Source organism: Rattus norvegicus, chromosome 9, assembly GCF_036323735.1.
Source record: "Rattus norvegicus strain BN/NHsdMcwi chromosome 9, GRCr8, whole genome shotgun sequence".
In the NCBI taxonomy this organism is placed as follows: Eukaryota; Metazoa; Chordata; class Mammalia; order Rodentia; family Muridae; genus Rattus; species Rattus norvegicus.
Window position 1 is genome coordinate 48,544,401 of NC_086027.1, and position 19,599 is coordinate 48,563,999.

General features: G+C 42.0%; 1 protein-coding gene across 1 annotated transcript in view; it reads right to left on the reverse strand.

Moving 5' to 3' along the window:
* Lonrf2 (LON peptidase N-terminal domain and ring finger 2) overlaps positions 1-19,599 on the reverse strand; it is a 41,392-nt gene that overhangs the window by 19,439 nt on the left and 2,354 nt on the right. The window contains exons 2-6 of the mRNA XM_006244869.5: positions 8,350-8,468; positions 4,340-4,462; positions 2,132-2,287; positions 1,218-1,422; positions 664-760 (exon numbers count right to left, since the gene is read on the reverse strand). Of these exons, the coding sequence (XP_006244931.1) occupies positions 664-760; positions 1,218-1,422; positions 2,132-2,287; positions 4,340-4,462; positions 8,350-8,468 (700 nt within the window). The remainder of the gene's footprint in view (positions 1-663; positions 761-1,217; positions 1,423-2,131; positions 2,288-4,339; positions 4,463-8,349; positions 8,469-19,599) is intronic.

Here is a 19,599-nt window from a genome sequence, read left to right on the forward strand (position 1 = left end):
CCAGAACAGACTTTCAGGTAAGCTGCCTGCATTAAAAGGATGCCCTACCCAGTTCCCATTCCAGCCCAGGAGTTACTCATATCCACCCTCCCTTTACATCTTCATTGGGTTTCTAGAAAATAAATCAATTATTGCTCATACATATTGGGCTAATTTTATGTTAAATCTGACCTAATTGGAGACATTTGAGAAAAGGAAACCCTGATGGAGAAGATGCCTTCACCAGGCAAGGCATTTAATTTTCTTAATTAGTGATTGATGTGGCAGGGGCTAGCCCATTGTGGGAGGTACCACTCTGGGTTCTATAAAAAGCAGGTTGAGCAAGCCATGGAGAGCAAGCCAGTAAGCAGCACCTCTCCATGGCCTCTGCATCAACTCCTGCCTCCAGGTTCCTGTCCCGTTTGACTTCCTGTCCCGTTTGACTTCCTGTCCCAACTTCCTCCAGTGACAGACTATGATTTGGAAGGTGGCCAAATAAACCTTTTCCTCCCCAACTTGATTATTGTCATCATGTTTTATCATAGAAATAAATATCTTAGGGGATATGTGTGTGTGTGTGTGTGTGTGTGTATGTGTGTTCACTAGTAGTACCTTGCACACAGTCATAGAATGCAGAAAGGCTTACTATTGTTAAAGAGCTGCACACGTTCTGTGCCAGCCTACCTCATGCACAGTGCACACTCAAAGTCAGTCGCATCAATTGTGAACTCTGGCTCTTCTTCTAAAGAGTTCGCATTCCTCTGAGGTGAGGAATCTGCATCTGAAAAAATTTCAAATGTTAGAACTAACATCTGAACTTCTGTGAGACACCAAACAATGAGTTTATTTTCTTCAGGATAAAATGTGTCAACATCAGTGTTAACAAATGATATGATGTCTATGTCTATGTCTGTCTATGTCTATGTCTATGTCTATGTCTATGTCTATGTCTATGTCTATGTCTGTCTATGTCTATGTCTATGTCTGTGTATGTGTATTCCAGCAAATATAAAAGAAGAATTGATCAGGTTGGTACACATAATTCAGGAAGATTAAAATTTCATCTAATTGTTCTCTTTTTCAATTTAAAGTCCCTGCAAAATTAGCTGTAGAACATAAGCTGGTATGCTCATTTCCTCATGCGTTTCACTTGTGCGAAGACCCTTTTCAAGTCAGTGGAGTACTAATACTCTCCCCCTTTGGTTTCAGTACACAATGGCAAGAGGCTGCTTGCTGACCTTTTTTGGGAATCTTCTCAGGGGTATTCACATCAAGCTCCTTGTCTTCTGCATCGCTGGGAAGCTGCCTTTTCAAGGTGCCGCTTGGTGCAGCTGGGATGACGCCTTCCAGCGCCTTCTTATCCTCTTCACAGTGGAGGCCCAGAATAAAATACAAAACCGAGGAGTTGGTGTTCTCTGGTACATCGGGCTTCTCAGATGGAGTCTGTTTAAAGAGAAAAAGAGAATCCTGAAATATTCCAGAGCCACGGGACACAAGGAAACCAAACCAAACTATGCATTAGCCTTCTTAGAAATCTTTGGAGAGGGACTGTGGAGATGGTTCGGCAGTGGGTAATGTGCTTGCTTGGCAAATGTGAGGCCTTGCGTTTGCACCCTCAGTGCCAGGAGACAGCTAGGCCAGCACAATACCATATCTAATCCAGGATCAGTAAGAAATCCTATCTCAAAGAAGAAGTGTAGGCAACAGAAGCCGACACCCAGTGTTTACCCCTAGTCTCTGCACGCACGAAATAGATCTCTGAGGAAGAAGAGAGGGACTGTGCTCTTCCACATGGTTGGCATTTTCTATTGGCTACTCAGAAATGCTTTACATCTTTCATGGTAAAACAGAGGACAACTTCTTTCTGAGAAAAGCAATCTTCACATCTGTAATGTATGCATCCATGTATGTATAAATTATATATCACACATTCAGACCAATGAAAGAATATCAGCTCTCCTGATGTTCTAGAGATGTTCCAAAATGTGTGGAGACATTTGGAGGGGCTCCAGAATTTCCATCACTGTCCCACTGGTCCCAGTGACTGCACCTAAAAGTTCCCACTAGTCACATCAAGTCCGTGTGGTGCCATGACCCGAGAGGAACCACCAACATAGCAAGCAACCCAGTGGCAGATATGGGCTCTCCACACCTTAGGACTGTCTGCATTAGCGTGACCGCCTGCTTCTTCCAGAGGATTCTGTGGGCTCATCTGGCCATCACAAAGGGCCTTCGGTCCAGTTTGGGTGGAAGGTGCTGAGTTCTGTTGCTCATTTTCTGAAGCTGAAAAGAACACCTCACATATTACCTGCAAAAATTTCAAAAAATAGAAGATACATGGTCAAATACCCAGGAGGAAAAAATCTCTAACACATTGTTAATGGTTCAGAGTCAACAGAAGCCAAACAGACACCTTCCCCCAAACTCAAAAAAGAATAATTGCCATATTCCACCTGCCAACCTTTTCAAATTTAAACATTTTGAAACCATAGACAGTGTATTACTAACTGTGCATTCTAATCCCTTTCCATTTGTCCTATCAATGACAAAACATGAGCATCACGTCTGTCTTCTGTCTGGCTCTGCGAGCTGTGGCAAGCCCTAACGTGTCACAGTTGAAGGCTCCAGAGCCTGCAGGGATCTCAGATTAAACCCAAGATGTCATCACCCACAGGACTGAGAGTTTTCTAGAGGGCTGCCGTGTTCATGGGCCAGGGAGCATCTGGTAACAGGCCAGAATTCTGGCTCAAGTTTTACTCGCCCTGCCCTTAATCGGGGAAGGGACGCCAGTTAGGCTTTCTGGCTGCCAAGCCTTGAAGACTCAGCTGAACCCCAGGGATTAATGCAAGTGAAGAGATGTGAATGACACTTGAGAAACGGAGACAAGCTTTGTTTTCTTTTTAAATCTTTCTCCCTGCTCTTTATGCTGCAATGCGAGCATGGCGAGCATGGTGGCAAGTAGCCTCTGTAATTGCAAGCAGTGCAGCGTCGGCGGGGATGTCAGTCACAGCGTGGCTCTGCTATGGCTTCCGCAGAGCTGTGGGGGGCAGGACTGGATTTCAGGCGTATCAGTGGACCAATGTTAATTCTGTGATAAAGCATCTCCATCAGTCAGAGAATGCTGGAGGGGAGAAACCTCACAAGCCAAGTGGTACCAGGCAGGCAAGAATCTACAATACCCGGGGATCTGAGCACCCATGCTCCATTTGAGCTTGCTGGGACTTTCGGACAACAGTGACGTGAGGGTCAGTTGGGAGGAGCCAGGCTTTCAGAGGAGGAGCCACGCATTCAGAGGAGGAGCCACGCTTTCAGAGGAGGAGCCACGCATTCAGAGGAGGAGCCAGGCTTTCAGAGGAGGAGCTTTGAGGGTAGATACAAGGAGTTTGATGGAGGGGTTCAACCATGACTGGACATTACTGACACAAGTTGCCACAGAGGCCCGAAACCTGACTGCAGTACGGATCAGCAGACACCAGCCAACAGCACCAGAAGGAAAGGCGTCTTCCCAGAAGTTCTACTTTAGACGAATCATGCCTATTTATTTCAGCTGACTACATTTCTAACAGGATCAGAGGGCGTGGTCTTATGGGTAAGATGCAAGCAAATTCCCCAACGTCAATGCAAGAGCGTTAAACTTCAACATGGGACTGCCAGATGTAGGTGATGAAGCAAGGGTTGGGGGGAGGGTGTGTGTGTTGAGGGGGTGTAAACAAGAAAGCGAGGAGACAGCAGAAACCCTCTTCTGTGAGAAAATATTTCAAAGAAAGAAAGCTATTCTTAAGACTCTAAAACAGAGGGAAAACACTGACTTGTGTTCTAAAGCACCACAAAAGAAAATGTACTGATCAGCAGAAATTATAATGTGGACACGTGTTAACACTGGAAACACTGACGAAGTAAACAAAAGACCCTGTCACCAGAAAGGCTATGTAAAGGTCATGAGTACTGTGGAGGCATTTAGCAAGGATAGAGTCTTACACTAAGCATGGTGCATTGGTCTACATGTGTACCATGCTGACAAAACTTTGCTGCGAGTCTGCAGAGTGAACTATACATGTGTCACAGTGCCTCTTACCAGGATCAGTGTTCAGTCTCCAGAGCCTTGTACTGCAAGGTGACCTCACATACCAATCTCTCAAAACAACTGGGGTGTGTGTGCACTGTCTCATCAGACTCTCTGCAGCATCCTCAATTAGAAGTTATCGAATGTGGTTTGTATTATCACTGTGCTGTTCATTACACTATCATGGGCATTTGAAATCACGTTTGCTGCTCTTACAGACAAGGCCTCCTGGCATGACTAAAGGCCACATGTCACATTTGATACCCAAAGGAGGAAGCCGCTTATGAGAACACATACCTTCTGCGTTTCCTTCTTCGCCGAGTTGCACTCAGGATTTAAAGCAAGGCAGTAGATAAATTCCTTTAACACTTCTTTATTTCTTCCCAATCCAGAAAGAATCTGGGCTTTTATGTGGTGCCCCTGGATTTACCCAAAGACAAAGAATACATTTTAAAACACAGCAAGATTATATACATCGGGCTACAACAGCCTTGGAAAATGTGTTATAAGAGTTTGATTAGGTAGATGGGTGTATACTGTGTCTCCCTGTCTTAATAACTGCCCAGGTTCACTGTTTAATAAATACATCTACAACCAGAATGCAGGGATGCCTGTAACTGATATTTATGCCCAAAGAAATTCTCCGGCCTCTCACCTTGGTTTTAATTTGCTCTTTTTGATCTAGTTTTATAAGTTAACAGATCGATTTGGGACCTTTCTCCTTTAATAGGAGATGATAATAATATAAATTTCCCTCTAAGAATGGCTTTAACTACATCTAAATTAGAATCTGTCAACTTAATTTTATTATATTTATGAAGTTTATATGATTTATAAAAATCTTGAATATCTAAAGCAATCTTGAACAAAACATCAAAGCTTATATCTATGTCAAATATAAATTATAATTAGTAAAACAGTTATGATTTACGTATACTAACATTTACCAATTTTTAGATGTGTACATGTGTGGTGCTCAGAGTCCACAAGGCAGCGGGACTAAGAGTGGTTCATCGTTTTGGCATTTATTTGATACTCTCGTCATCTTTTCCAATAAAATACCTGCTCAAATTCCTTAACCATTTAGCCCGATGTGTGAATTATTACTGAATCGGTACACGTTCATCTCTTCTAGGCCGAGCAGGATTCCTCCTTCTCGCATGCTTCTGCTGTGTTACTCTCTCTTCTCTGCACCAGTATCTTCTGAGGATCAGGAGTTTCATAAGTTTGATGGAGAACCACTCACAAACAACTCATAACAAATCCTTGTTTTTATAATTTGTGTTTTCCGGTTCCATTTGTTGACTGTCCATCTTACATTTATTTCCTTTCTTTTGTTCACCTGGGTTTGGTAAGGTTGTTTTTTTTTTTTTTTTTTTAAATGTGTCTGCTTGCGACTGTCTGTTGATATGCCATCTGTGTTCAGGTTTGTGAAGACACTGGAGAGGGATGTTGTATGCCCTGGAGCTAGAATTGAAGGCAGTTGTGAACCACCCACTAAGGCCAACCTCAAGTCTCCTGGAAGAGCAGGATGAGTTCTTACTCACCAAGACATCTCCGGCCTCTCACCTTGGTTTTAACTTGCTCTTTTTGATCTAGTTTTATAAGTTAACAGATCGATTTGGGACCTTTCTCCTTTAATAGGAGATGATAATAATATAAATTTCCCTCTAAGAATGGCTTTAACTACATCTAAAAAGCTAAATATATAATGTATTTTGTCATTAATTTAAATGTTGGCTAGTTCCCTTTTGATATCTTTTCTGTCCGAAGTATTGTTTAAGAAACAAGTTGAAGATACACAAAGATTTCCTAGCTCTTGTTGCTCCTGTTAACTTCTAATTTGTTTTGAGAGAGTCTTCATTTGAAAATTTCAATATTTTGAATCTTGATACTGTTCTGTGCACACTGGTTCCAACAGGCATTAAAGGATATGTATGCTATATAGTTAAATGCATTGTTCTACGAGTGCCAATTAGGTTGAGATGAAGTCTCCTGATGGATCTCGAATATTCTTTTAGTGTCTTCTGATATGCTTTGAGATCATATGGCCATTTAATTTTTGCATGCTTTGTGTTTTCAAACTACATTTGTACAGCCATTTAAAACTTCCCATGTCTTCATATTTAGCATGGATTTCTAGTAGATGCCATTTCATGGGTGTTGCTTTGCAGGCACACTGATGTATTCCTTTCCCACTTTGAATATGCTGTTCCCATGTTGACTTGTGTCCAGGATTCCTTATGAGACATCAACCATCCATCTTGCTGTTCCCATGTTGACTATCTTCCATGATTCGTCATGAGATGTCAACCATCCATCTTGCTGTTCCCATGTTGACTATCTTCCATGATTCGTCATGAGATGTCAACCACCCATCTTGCTGTTCCCATGTTGACTATCTTCCATGATTCGTCATGAGATGTCAACCATCCATCTTGCTGTTGCCATGTAGACTGACCTCCATGATTCCTCAGGAGATGCCAACCACCCATCTTGCTGTTCCCATGTTAACTGGTATCAATGATTTCTCATGGGATGTCAACCATCCATCTTGCTGTTTCCCCATAGGCTATACTTTCCTGCTACATTCAAGACTCTTAACAATTCCAGCTTAAATAGCAGACTGATTGTGATTTGAATTTATTTTGAGTGGTTTCTTGTTCATCTTGTGAAACTGAAGTTAATGTTTCCCACTAAATTTGAAAGCCATTATCTTTCCAAATTTCCTTTCTCCGTTTCTCTCTTCTCCTCCTGTGATTTCAACTGAACATTCATTATATCACTTTATAATCCCACAGAATTGATTCAGTTTTCCTTCTGTTCTGTTCCTTAGATTGGGTTTTCACTTTCTCTGTAATGATCCTGTATTTTACAGGTATTCTGTGTACAGTATGCTACTCAGTTAAATATTTACCAACTTATGATTTTCGACTGTCATTTTCAGATCAGTTTCCCTGTTGGGTTTGCTGTTATTCAGAAGCTATTGTATTTTTCAATAGTTCTTTGGATCTAATTTCGTGTAACTTTCAGACTTATTTATACAGGATAGACATTTTTAACCCCAAACTGTGAAACTGGAAATGCCCCAAAATGCAAAGCATCTTCAGCACTGGGCCAATGTCACCAGCAGAACGTCCCAAGACACAGAGCTTTGCTTCATGCCCAAAACTTTAAAAACACTGAATTAAGCTGTACGAAAGTTTAATTACCTTTGTAATCTGTATATAAGAAATAAAGTACATGCTTACAGTTGATTCATCCTCAAATTATATTATTATATATGGAACTATCCACAAAATATGAAAGTATTCAAAATTCCAAATACATCTGCTCCCAGGCATTTTGAACAAAGATTTTGAGACTGTGTTGACTGCAAACTATTGAGCTAAATAGTATTCAGGGTAAAGCACATTAGCAAATAAATAGCAAGGGTGAAGCACACAATACTGTTTAAGCATTAACTGAATCCAGGAATCAACTTGGTCTGGTAAATTAGATTTAGTATGAAATAATTGCTAAATTCAGACTAGTATAAAACAGATAAGATATGCACTATCTTCAGGTGCCTCATCACAATCACACTAACTTATGAATAAAAATACCATAACCTAGGGCTGGCAAAGTGCTCACTTCACAAGCGTGAGGGCTTGAGTTCTGATCCTATCATCCATGTGAAACCAGCAGGGAGGGTGGCATCCTGGAAGGGAAGACAGGAGGATCCCAGGGGTGTTGCTGATCAGCTAGTCTATCTAATGAGTGAGCTTGATGCTTAGTGAGAGACCCTGAATCAAAATACAAGGTAGAGAAGCAATGGGGAAGACATCTCAATGTCTCTGGCCTCTACCTGTACCTACACAGGTAAGTATGATGGTATACATGCACATACATACACTATGTACACACATACATACTCACACATGCACATGCAGTGCACACACACTCACACATTTATACATACACTCACACATACACATTCAAACACACACATGCACTCACATGCATGCACAGGCACACACACATATACAGGCTCATACACGCATAATCACACATGCACATACAGTACACATACACACAATCCCACGTGTATACACATACATACTCACATGTACTCACATTCATATTCACACACACATACACATAAATGCATACTCACACATGCACACACAGTATACACACTCATACACACACACAACCCACATGTACACACATACTCACACATATTCACACACATGCACACACACATACACACCATAACCTTTAATCAGAAAGATCATCACCAAGACCAATTGACAAGCATAAATCACCTTGGTCAGGAGAGGTTCCCTCTGACAAACTGTATCAGCGTCCTGCAGGGCTTGCTCATAGTTCTTCATGGTTAAATATAACTCAGCTCGCAGCAGCAATAATGAACTGTCATCAGGGGCTGGTAGGCAGGAGAAATACAAATGAGTGCATTTCAAAATACATTGTTTCCAACCATTAAAAATATTGTCAGAAAATAACCACAGAGACAAATCTGAAGCAACTCTTCCCAGTGCTCATAGGTAGACTTCACTGCTTCAATGGGTATAAGTTACAGAGTTTCTTTCAGGGAAATAGAAACAAATTTAATTAGACTCCAGAATGCATCAAGAAAAACTAATATGGACTGTTCCTTTAAGCACACTAGTGCAACGTCCAACAGTAAATCAAGCACTTCCTTTAACTCAATAATCCTAATCTAAAATGCTATCGAATATGAGCTTCAGGTTTGAGGGTATCTGACTTTGGGTTTTTAAATCCAAAAGGTGGAGATGGAAACGAGTTGCTGCTCAACTTAAAACGAGAAAGAGAGCCGTTAAAGTGGAAAACACTTCTAGACTCGATTATTTTATTCCCAAGAAAGGTATGCTGCATAAGTAGGTGCTTTTAAAGAGACACCTCAAATACATTTCATGGGAAACGTGTGTTACACCTCCCCAGGCATAATACACGCACTTCTCTTGTCTCTAGGAATACAGGGCTATTATGGAATTCGTTGGTACAGGAAGAATATTTCCCTTAAGGTTCATGGCTCTCCCAACATCAACATCACGTGAAAATGTCTGTTAATTATGATCCACAGTGAGACCTTGTATGTCCATCTTCGGCAATGCACATGCAGACTAAAAAGCGCTCACTGACAGGACTCACAAGCAAGTGTTGTGAACAGCTTTCTGTACATGCATGTGGGTGATTTTCCTTCATCTAAGTCTGCATACCACACGCATGCCTGGTGCCCTCTGAGGCCAGAAGAGGGCATCAAATCTCCCAAAACTAGAGTTACAGATGGTTGTGACCTGCCCTGTGAGCTCTGGAAATCCAATCTAGGACCTCTGCAAGCAAATCCAGTGCTCTTGACCTCTGAGCCATCTCTCCAGTCCCAAGTGTACTTTTTTAAATGATATTTTTCTCTATTCCTAAGACTCTATACATGAATACAGTAGACTATGACCATATCCAACACCATCCTCCCTTCCAGCTTCACTAACATCTTTCCCTACTTCATGACATCTATAGGCTGCGGTGACATTTTTCCCCATACCCTCTCATTCCCCCTGAGGATACCTTTTAGAAAACCTCCAGCCTCTACACGTGGCACCCAACCTGAAGGACTCTAGACTTGTTCCCCTTCTCATTGAAACTCAGCCTCAAGACCCCTCAGATAACTGATCCAAATAACCACCTAATGGAACCTAGATCCCAATATTATTTGAGACTTTCACAAATGCTGCAGCGAGAGGAGAACTGGAAGGAGATACCCTATGTGCAAGCTCTCTTTTTTTAAAAAAAATAATTTAGATTTTGTACAGATGGCTCAGTGGTTAAGAGCACTGCTCCTCCAGAGATTCTGAGTTCAAATCCCAGCACTCACATGGTGGCTCACAACCATCTGTAATGGGATCTGATGCTGTCATCTGGTGTGTCTGAAGACAGCTACAGTGTACTCATAAACATAAAATAAATAAATCTTAAAAAATAAATTAAAGTTTTATTATTTATTTAATGTGTATGAGTAGACTGTTATTGTCTTCAGACACACCAAAAGAAGGCATTGGATCCTACTACAGATGATTGTGAATTGGGAATTGAACTCAGGACCTCTGGAAGATGAGTCAGTGCTTTTAACTGCTGATCCATCTCTCCAGCACCCCCAAGCTCTCTTACCTCCATTTTGAACCATCTTTCTGCCCTTCCTGTTCCCAGACTGAACCTCTTCCTTCTGGCTACGAAGTCTGAACATGGTACCCCAGGTGGAAGATGGGAGTCAGAGGAAAGCATTTGTCATAGCTGTCCATCAAGCATGATCAAAACACAGAGTATATGCCTCACTCTCTCAACTCCTGGCTGTAGACAGGATAGAAGACGCGCTCTAACACTCCTCAAAGATCCTTATGTCCTTAACGTCATCCCTCCTAAATGAAACCAATGCCTCCTCTCTGTCCTCATGGTCATTTTGTCTCTCATTTCAACTTGAACTTCCACACATCAGCTACCTAACAGGATGGTTCCTGGCTGCTTCGGAATTCTGGCTGTGGGTCCCTGCCAGGTCAAGACATCTGTAGCCTCACCCACTGAACCACTATACTCTCTAACCCTGCCGTTCACACCTGAATGTTCATAAGACCTCGATCTTTGCAGCACTCAAGTTTATGACTGTCCACCCTGTCTTAGACCCTGGTGGTACTTTTTTAAAAACTAGGGGTGGTACCTGGTGAAGAACCCTTGCCAGTTCCCATCAGAGGGCTTAGAGCAGAATGGCAAGACAAATGAGTGGTTTAGATGCTGTCCTTTCTCACAGTCCTGGTTATAACCACCTGAGCGGTGAGACTATTTCCCTAGATATTTACTATAGGTTTTCCTCTGAGGTCATCCCCTGGGTGGCCCAGATCATCCTTACCCTCCAGAACCAAACAGACTCACTGGCTGCAAAATCAGCAAGGCTTAGATTTACTAACAGCAGAGGGAGGTCATCTTTGTCTCTTCCTCAGGGAGGAATGTTGCTTCTGTGTTATGCAATTTGGTATAGTAAAAGGCAGGGTTGGAGAACTCCAAGAAGATCTCCAAAACAAATGTAGGAGATAGCTTGGTGCCTCTGGCCTGTGGATCACAGACAGTCCAATATGAAATTGGGTGCTACCCATCTTAACGTTCCCTTCTCCTTTCCTTAATCCTACTAGCCACACTCTGCCTTATAAATTTCTTGCCCATAGATTTCTTCAACCACAAACCCAAAAATTTCTAACCAGAATTTTAACTAGTTGCTGTTACAGGATTAGTAGTAGCCCCTAGCTACAGAGCCAGAAGCCTGAACCTTTCCCAATCATATTCTGATACTGAAGGTCAAGTTAGTTACAAGGACTTCGATGCCCCCAGTCAGCAGGAAGTAGTCTAATGATAATGCTTTCCCAACTCCTGGTTGTTTATTAATAACAAACAAAAAGAGGGGAATATAGGGCCAAAGGTCTGAACCCACATTTGGTATTGAAAACCTACCAAAATCCACCAATCCCTGAGCTAAAACAAAAACAGAAACAAAAACAAACAAAAACCCACCCCACCAATCCCTGAGCTCAAATATCCCACCAATCACTGAGCTTAAAGATCCTACCAATCACTGAGTTCAAAAATCCCACCAATCCCTGAGCTCAAAAATCCCACCAATCACTGAACTCAAATATCTCACCAATATCTGAGCTTGTCCCTAGACCAGGTCACAATAATTCCACCAATCCCACCCCCTGGGAAGCTCCCCCACTTGCAGAAACCCTATATAAAGCCTGCCTTCTTCTCAGTTCCCTGCTGCTTCTTACAGGCAGCCACCCTCTGTGCTTTCCCAATAAATCCCTGTGTGAGTTTTGTTGTGTGGTTTGACCCTTTGGTCTTCCTTGGCTTCTGAATGCCAGGATGCTTTATGCTTTCAGAGCTCTGACACTCACAATGTCTCCATGTATGTATGAGCCACATTAATTGGACTTAGTGGATTTTCAAATAAAAATTTAAATTGAGACTTTCACTACCTGGAAGGCATACAATTATTAATTCTTCTTATAGGATCTGCCTTTAGGAAGCATGTTGTTATGCCAGAAATATAATTGTAGACTAACAATTTCTCACTGAAAGACTAGGTGAAAGTTCCTTAACTGTGCAATTACATCTTTTGGAGGTTTTTAGAAATCTAAACAAAAGATGCTACTACTGGAACTACAAGCTGATCGTCAGAGACAACCCATGGGCCCCACGCCCTGTGCCCACTGCATTCATTTCCCCCAGATCCTGACAGTCTGGGAACTGGTTCTCTTGGTTTTTTCACCCAGCCACACTGGGTGCAGACAATTTACTTTCTTTTTCTGTCACATGTCCAACCCGTTCCCTTCACTCTCATGTTGTAAAGTACTGAGAGTCGACCCTCACCCCTCCTTCAGTAGCGATGTAATCCAGAGCCTCGCTGCCACCCCATTCTAAGTTTAAAAGGCTATGTATGTCTAGGGCTGGGGAGATAGTCACTAGTTAAGAACACTGGATGCTCTTCCAGAAAGATATGGGTTCAACTCCCAGCACCCACATGGTGGCTCATAACCGTCTGTAACTCCAGTTCCAGGAGATACCACACCCTCTTCTGGCACCTGATGGTATAACATGCACATATGTGTGAAGTGGCTAAGGTTATGATGCCATTTTGCCCTGACTTTATTTCGAGCAATTCCTTGGCCTTCCATCCCAGTAGCCTCAGGCACCTTGGCAGTGCTTTTGTGGTGTTGTCCATGCCCTGACCACGTCCAGATGTATTAACCAGAACAGCTGATGTCTGTGCCGGCTAAAACGTAAAGCTGAAATAACTAAGTATACGGTAAATTAAAAATAATTGTCTCGTAGGGCCTGGGAAATACCATTAAACTCTGTAAGAATACAGTTGTTGTTTCAGCCCTTTAAAAAAGCCGATGTAACTGTGAGTTCTGCCTTTTAAAAAGGCTGTACCCTTGAGCTTCTGCACCAAGAGACTCTGGGAAATGAGCTGGCTCCTAGTCACCAGCTTAAAAAGGAGATTCATATACTTCTAATTGGTTTAATTGGTGCGTTTCTTCAGTAGCTCCCTCACACAGATCATTCCACATGCCTGTAAAATATCCACACATATAAAATATACATCCAATTAAAGATTGCAACCAAACACTGATAAAATTAGCCAGGCTACGTCCAATCCTAGATTCCTAGCACAGGGCGCTATGTTCCGGGAGGCTGTTGCAGGATCTGAAGAGATAGAAATACTGTGTCTTCCTCAACCTGTTTCAGTGGGTTTTGCTAGGTAACTTGTCTGATGTCCAATTATCCTCATACTCAGGCTGCTAGACTCAGGAACAAAGGCATTCACTTGGGGTTTCTCATCTATGCACATGTGTAAGATTGGTTCGCACATCTTATCTCATAAAAGGAGATGCAAACATTCCTGGGTTTTTCCTACAGTCTGGGACACAATGGGATCAAGATCTGAAAGTCTTCGTGCCTTGCTAGAAGACGGCAATCCCTCAGCAACACTACTGCATCCTTCAGATTAGCCATTCACGCCGCCCTTGTACTTTCTTTCCTATGTAGAAGCATCTGTTTATCTATCGATTTATGGTCTGTTATAAAATGTTGTGTTTAAGCACACTGATTCATACCTGATGCTTATGCCTTGTGTTTTTCTTCACATTTTCCTGTCTGTTCCTGGTCTGGGTAATGACACAGCTTGACAAGTTAATCAGTTCCTTTTCTTAACAGTGTAAAGGTAGCAGCTTATGGGAACACAAAGCTTCGTGACAAATTACACAGACTTCAGATGCAAGACCTGCTTTGAAATCCATCACCCCTCTGCTTACACTGCCTATACGCTAGCTTAGTCCTGAAGTTGACCGGGTTAAGGATACCTTTCTTCTCGTTCAAGTTATTCTTTTCTAACAAAGCATTAAATTTACTCTTCACATTCCAAAGGCTGCTTTTTTCCTGGAGTCCAAAATTAATGAGATCCACTTCTCACATAGATATCAAACAAACCAAACTATTTTCTGAGTGGAGAGACTTAAAGTGATGAAACTGAGGGAAACTGTCCATAAATCACTCAAAAAAAATCAATAGAAGAGGAAGAGCATCATTCAGTTCTTTTGTGTGGAAGGAACATAGGTCAGAAATCTTATGTGTACTGCCAAGTCACTGACCCAAATTTCAAAAGGGTCATCAGATGTAGGAAGGTATCAGGAGGCTCCTGACACACTGTCAGTGAGACAACCAGAAGAAGGTATATTCCGTATTTCAAGTTTATTGAAGGCCACCCTCCAGGTGCTCAGAGTGAGCCTGCAGGGTGACAAGCACAAGCAGAATGGAGTTACTGTTCTGCTGTAAATGCTCTTAAATGCATGAAATTGGCAGAGCAGAGAACCACGGTATTTAAAAGAAGTTCAGTTAATCAACATCTAAAGCCATAGGACTTGTGTCCCCAGGAACAGCGACAGGGGAGCAGCAACAGTCTCAGGAGCTGCCCACTCAGGGTGATGTAGGACTGACTGAGTCCACATCTTAAATATGTATTTTGAACTTTTATTTGAGTAACCCCAAGATCACCACCTGGGCCATTTAAAGAAGTCCCCTCGTGTGTGCTCTCACTTGGCAGATCCCCGGTTCAGAGTGACCACCGTTCTGACTCTGTCACTGACAGACGATGCGAACACCTTTCGGTCATTTCAGCGTTCTAAGGAATTTGTTGCTTACAGTTTAGTTTCTGTTTTCTGTTTGTTCTTCCTTACGGATATAACCATCACTGATCTTCCCATATCAACCTTATATTCAACGATCTTGATGATTTCTCTTGGAATTTCTGGTAGTTCGGCTGTGGCGTGCTGATAAGGCACCTGCAGGTGAGAGTCTTGACTTTTCCAATCTAACACCTTTTTATTTCGCCCTCACGGATTGGCTAGCACCTTAGGTCTAATGCTGGGCGGCAGACATGACGCTGAGCACCTCTGTCCCTTCTTCAGATGGACTCTCAGCTTCTCAGCATAGGGAAACTCGGTTCTTACATCAAGCCTGTCATGGCTTCACACACTTCGTGGGTGTTTTTAAACAAATTTAATTTTTTCCCTTCTCATTTCTCACTTTCTGTGATGTTTTTAAGATGCCCCACAATTACCCCCCCCCCTTTTTTTCTGTAAGTGTGTATGTGGTTTGGTCTACAAAACTTAACCTCTACCTGAGATGTGTTGACCTCCAGGTTTACCATTCAGTTCAGCATGGGGATAGTTTGTTTGTTGTTGTTGATGTGGTTTGTTTGTTTGTTTTGGTCTTGCCATTAATGTCTGCTCTTAGCCCCCCCCCCCACTTCTTCCCGTATTCTTTGCATTCAATTGACTTTCCTTTTTCTAGCATCGAGACAGGAGAGCCAGGAGTTCACAGATTTGCGGCTGATCTTGGTATAACAGTGGTGTCCAGTTCTTGATGTTTATGTTTTTCTAACTAATCACTATCAAATGCAGATACACGCATGTCACCGCGCACATGTGAGTTTTGGAAAACAACTCTTGAGAACTTGTTCTCTCCCGAAGCCTTGAAAGAACTAAGGATCCACGTTAGAGTGCCCGGCTTCTGCACACATGATTCTATCAATCCATTGATTCAACTCACCAATCCAATATAATGCCTTCATTATCATCCGGGTCACAGGTTTCCTTATTTTAACTGTGATTTTTCTTTTATCTGATGGTCCACTTGTAACAGTGTGGTTGGAAGATTCCACACTTACACTGATATCCTGCAGTATTGTTAAGGAGTATTAAGAGGTAGGGCCTAATGAGGAGATCAGGCCAGGAGGGCTTTGCTCTGATGATGAGGTCACCCCAGGGCAGGTTAGTTACCACCATCTAAGCAAGCTCTGGGCTCCTCGCTGCACCTCCTCATGCACCCTCTGCTACAACAGGACAGAGCAAGAGCCTGGAGCAGATGCTAGCTAGCACGTCAATACTGTGGATTTCTTAGCCCTCACGATGATGTGAAACCAACGTCTTCCTTTCTATCAATCAGTCAGTTTGTGGTATTTTGTCATGGCATCAGAAAACAGGAGTAAGATAAGTGATGTGAAAAACACATGGCCTTGTTTCCAAATGTTTGAAGACAGTGTGCTCATCTGTCCCTTCATTTTCCTTTAAGTTTAGTGTTCGGACAAATTCAACTTGTTGGATTTCCACATATAATGTCTGTTGCGTTTATCTCACAGGTGTTGGCCTACAAAGCAACAGGCCTGTGGTCCTGTGAATTCTGCAGGGACTCCATTCCATAATGCCTACGAAATAGAAACACCCAAGGTGTCTTATTCCAACATACACTCTTACCTTCTTTCCTTTCCCTGTCTCACCAGGTTTTTCCCTTTACTCCTCTCGCCTGGTTTGTGTGTGTGTGTGTGTGTGTGTGTGTGTGTGTGTGTGTGTGTGTGTGTGTGTGTGTTTGTGTGTGTGTTTGACACGCTCATGAGGTCCACACTCGGAACACTACTTTGTCACACAGGTGTCAGGAGCACACTAAGAACACGGCCTTTCCCCCGTTGAACCAGATCCTAAACACCTCCAGCTCTCTTAATACACTTCGCCTTTAATTTACCCGATGCTAACTTTGTCACACCGCAGCTCTTTCTGTCCGTCTTTACAGACATTCATTGTCAGTCTGAATCACCTTGTCTTTGTATCAAAAGTTTCATGATAAATAAGCACTATACAGCCAGGCTTCATCTAGTCCAGTCTGAGACAATATTTTAATGGAATATTCAGGTCACTTCACAGTGTAAAGTAAAGCCTCACTTTTCCAGGGGTCTCATTTGCTCCCGACTACTGTGTTCTTTTAAAAAAGATTATTGTGCGTGTATGAGTGGGGAGGGCATTGTCTTGCTGTGGAGGTCACCCACTATTTGCAGCCCATTCCCCTTACAATCACGTGGTGTCTGACAACAGAACTCAGATTCTCCAGGCTGGTTTCTTTACCCGCTGAGCCATCTCAGTGGCCTCTTGATTTCCCTACCTTTTGGATGGATTGGATATTTGTTGTTTCAACTAGAGCTTTTAAATGTCAACATTTTATCCTTTTGCCAGTTGCTTAACTGAATACAATATACAAAGTTGCCAGTAGACTCTAGCATGGTTACCACACTCCAGGCAGCACATTTACCACTCAATATGTATTGCTCATTCTGGCTCTGAGCTCTCTCCATGTTTTGCCTTGATGTGAATCATAGGGTTACATTTCTCATCCTCATGCCATCCGCAGTCCTTTCACTCGGGACACTTTTCTTCAGTGAAACCTTTCCCTCAGAATCCTACAGAGATGAATTCTGACACAGACCACATCCTTCAGCGTTGCCGGTAGCTTTGGCCCACAGCATCCTGACCTCCTTTCCAATTGTGAAGGGTATTTCTGGTTGGAAGATGACTTCCGGATAGGCTTTTTAATTCTTTATTTGATATGCTTATTCTTTCGGTATCTAAAGATGTCATCCCACTGTCTTCCGGCTTCATTAACTTTGTGTGGAAGTCAGCAGCCATCTTCTCTAACTGCTTTTCAGACTTCCCCTTACATTGGGAATCTCGATTCAGTGACTCACAGTTTTTCATCAACTATGGGAAAAAATCTTGGCTTTTCTTTTTCCTTAAGTATTCTCCTGGCCTTTGTCTTCGCTCTTCATCCAGGTTCCAGCTTCATAGACCTCAGAACCTTCATCTGTATTCCACAGTCCTGCTTCTATTTGATCTTCGCCTCATGTGATCCAGTACAGACACGTTCTGTTAATTTGTGTTTTTTCTATTGCCATGATAAAGACTATGACCGAAAGCAACTTGGGGAAGGATGGGTTTATTAGGCTTACATATCCCAGGTCACAATCCATTGAGGGAAGTTGAGGTAGGAGCTCAAGGCAGACGCTGAGCCATGGAGGGATATTGGTTACCAGTTTGCTGTTTTCTTGCTCACACACCTTCCCAGGGCTAGCACTTCCCAGATGAGTTTGCCCCTTCCACAACCATCATCAGTTAAGAATATGTCCCACAGGCTTGTCTACAGACCAATTAAACAGGGTCATTTTCTTTCCTTTTTTTTTTTTTTTTTTCCGGAGCTGGGGACCGAACCCAGGGCCTTGTGCTTGCTAGGCAAGCGTTCTACCACTGAGCTAAATCCCCAACCCCCAGGGTCATTTTCTTAACTGATATCCCCTCTTCTCAGACAACTCTAGCTTCCATTAAGTTGAGAAAAATCCTAACCAATATAACCCATTTCTGGGATTTTTCATCCAAACTTCTGATGTGTGCAGTCTGCTTTGTTTGTTTTTTAACCCATCTAATTAACTTCTAACATCAGACACAATCCTAGATCATTCAGTCTTTGTGTGTGTAGGTGTGAGAGTGTGTGTGTATGTATGTATGTTTGTGAACATGTAGCATGTGTGTATGTATGTGCATATGTATGTGTGAGTGTGTATGTATATGTGTGTATGTGTATATGTGTGTGTGAGTATGTATGTGTATGTATATGTGTGTATATGTATATGTGTATATGTATGTGTGTAAATGTTTGTGTGTATCTTTTGTGTGAGTGTATATGTATGTGTATATGAGTGTATTATGTGAGTGTGTATGTATGAGTGTATGTGTGTATCTATTATGTGAGTATGTATTTGTGTATATGTGTATGTATATGTATGTGTGTATGTATATCTATTGTGAGTGTACATGTATGTCTATTATGTGTGTATATATGTGTATATATGTGTATGTATGTGGGTGTATGTGTGTATGTATGTGTATGTATGTGTGTGTATGTGTATGTGTGTGTGTGAGTGTATATGTATGTGTGTGAGTATGCATGTGTGTATGTGTGTATGTATGTATGTGTGTGTATGTGTGGGAGTATGTATGTGTGTATGTGTGTGAGGCAATCATCTGCTGATCCCATTATCTTTTCAAACACATCTCTCTTCAACACATGTGTTTCTTTACTTACATTCACAACTTATTGGTAAAGATTACTCACAGAGCCTCTACGTAACCTGGATGAATCTTACCTTGTCTGTGGAAGGGTTCAAGAAAGAAGTATTTGGGACATAGCGATAATGATTACTATAAACTCTCTAACTCCAAGTATTTGTGGACTTTCTTATTATATCAGAACCTCTCCTGTGAGCTAACACATCATAAAATTTAATTTTGTGTGTGTGTGTGTGTTTCTTTGTGTAGTGCTGGGAATTGAACTTGTGGCCTCATAAATAATAAGCATTCACACTGCCACTGAGCTACACCCTCAGTCTCCTTGTCTCCTTTTTCAATTATGAACATTGAAACCAGGAGACCTGGTTTTCTTTTCTACTCTTTGAAAAGAGCATTAATATGGGACATATTCAATGTAAGTTGTCATATGAATGGACAGAAATTGTCAAGGTTTTAGACTTGTAAACTGAGTTCTAAAACACACACACAGATACATACATTAAAAAGCTTAAGACAAAGTTATATAGTTTATGAAGCTATTAG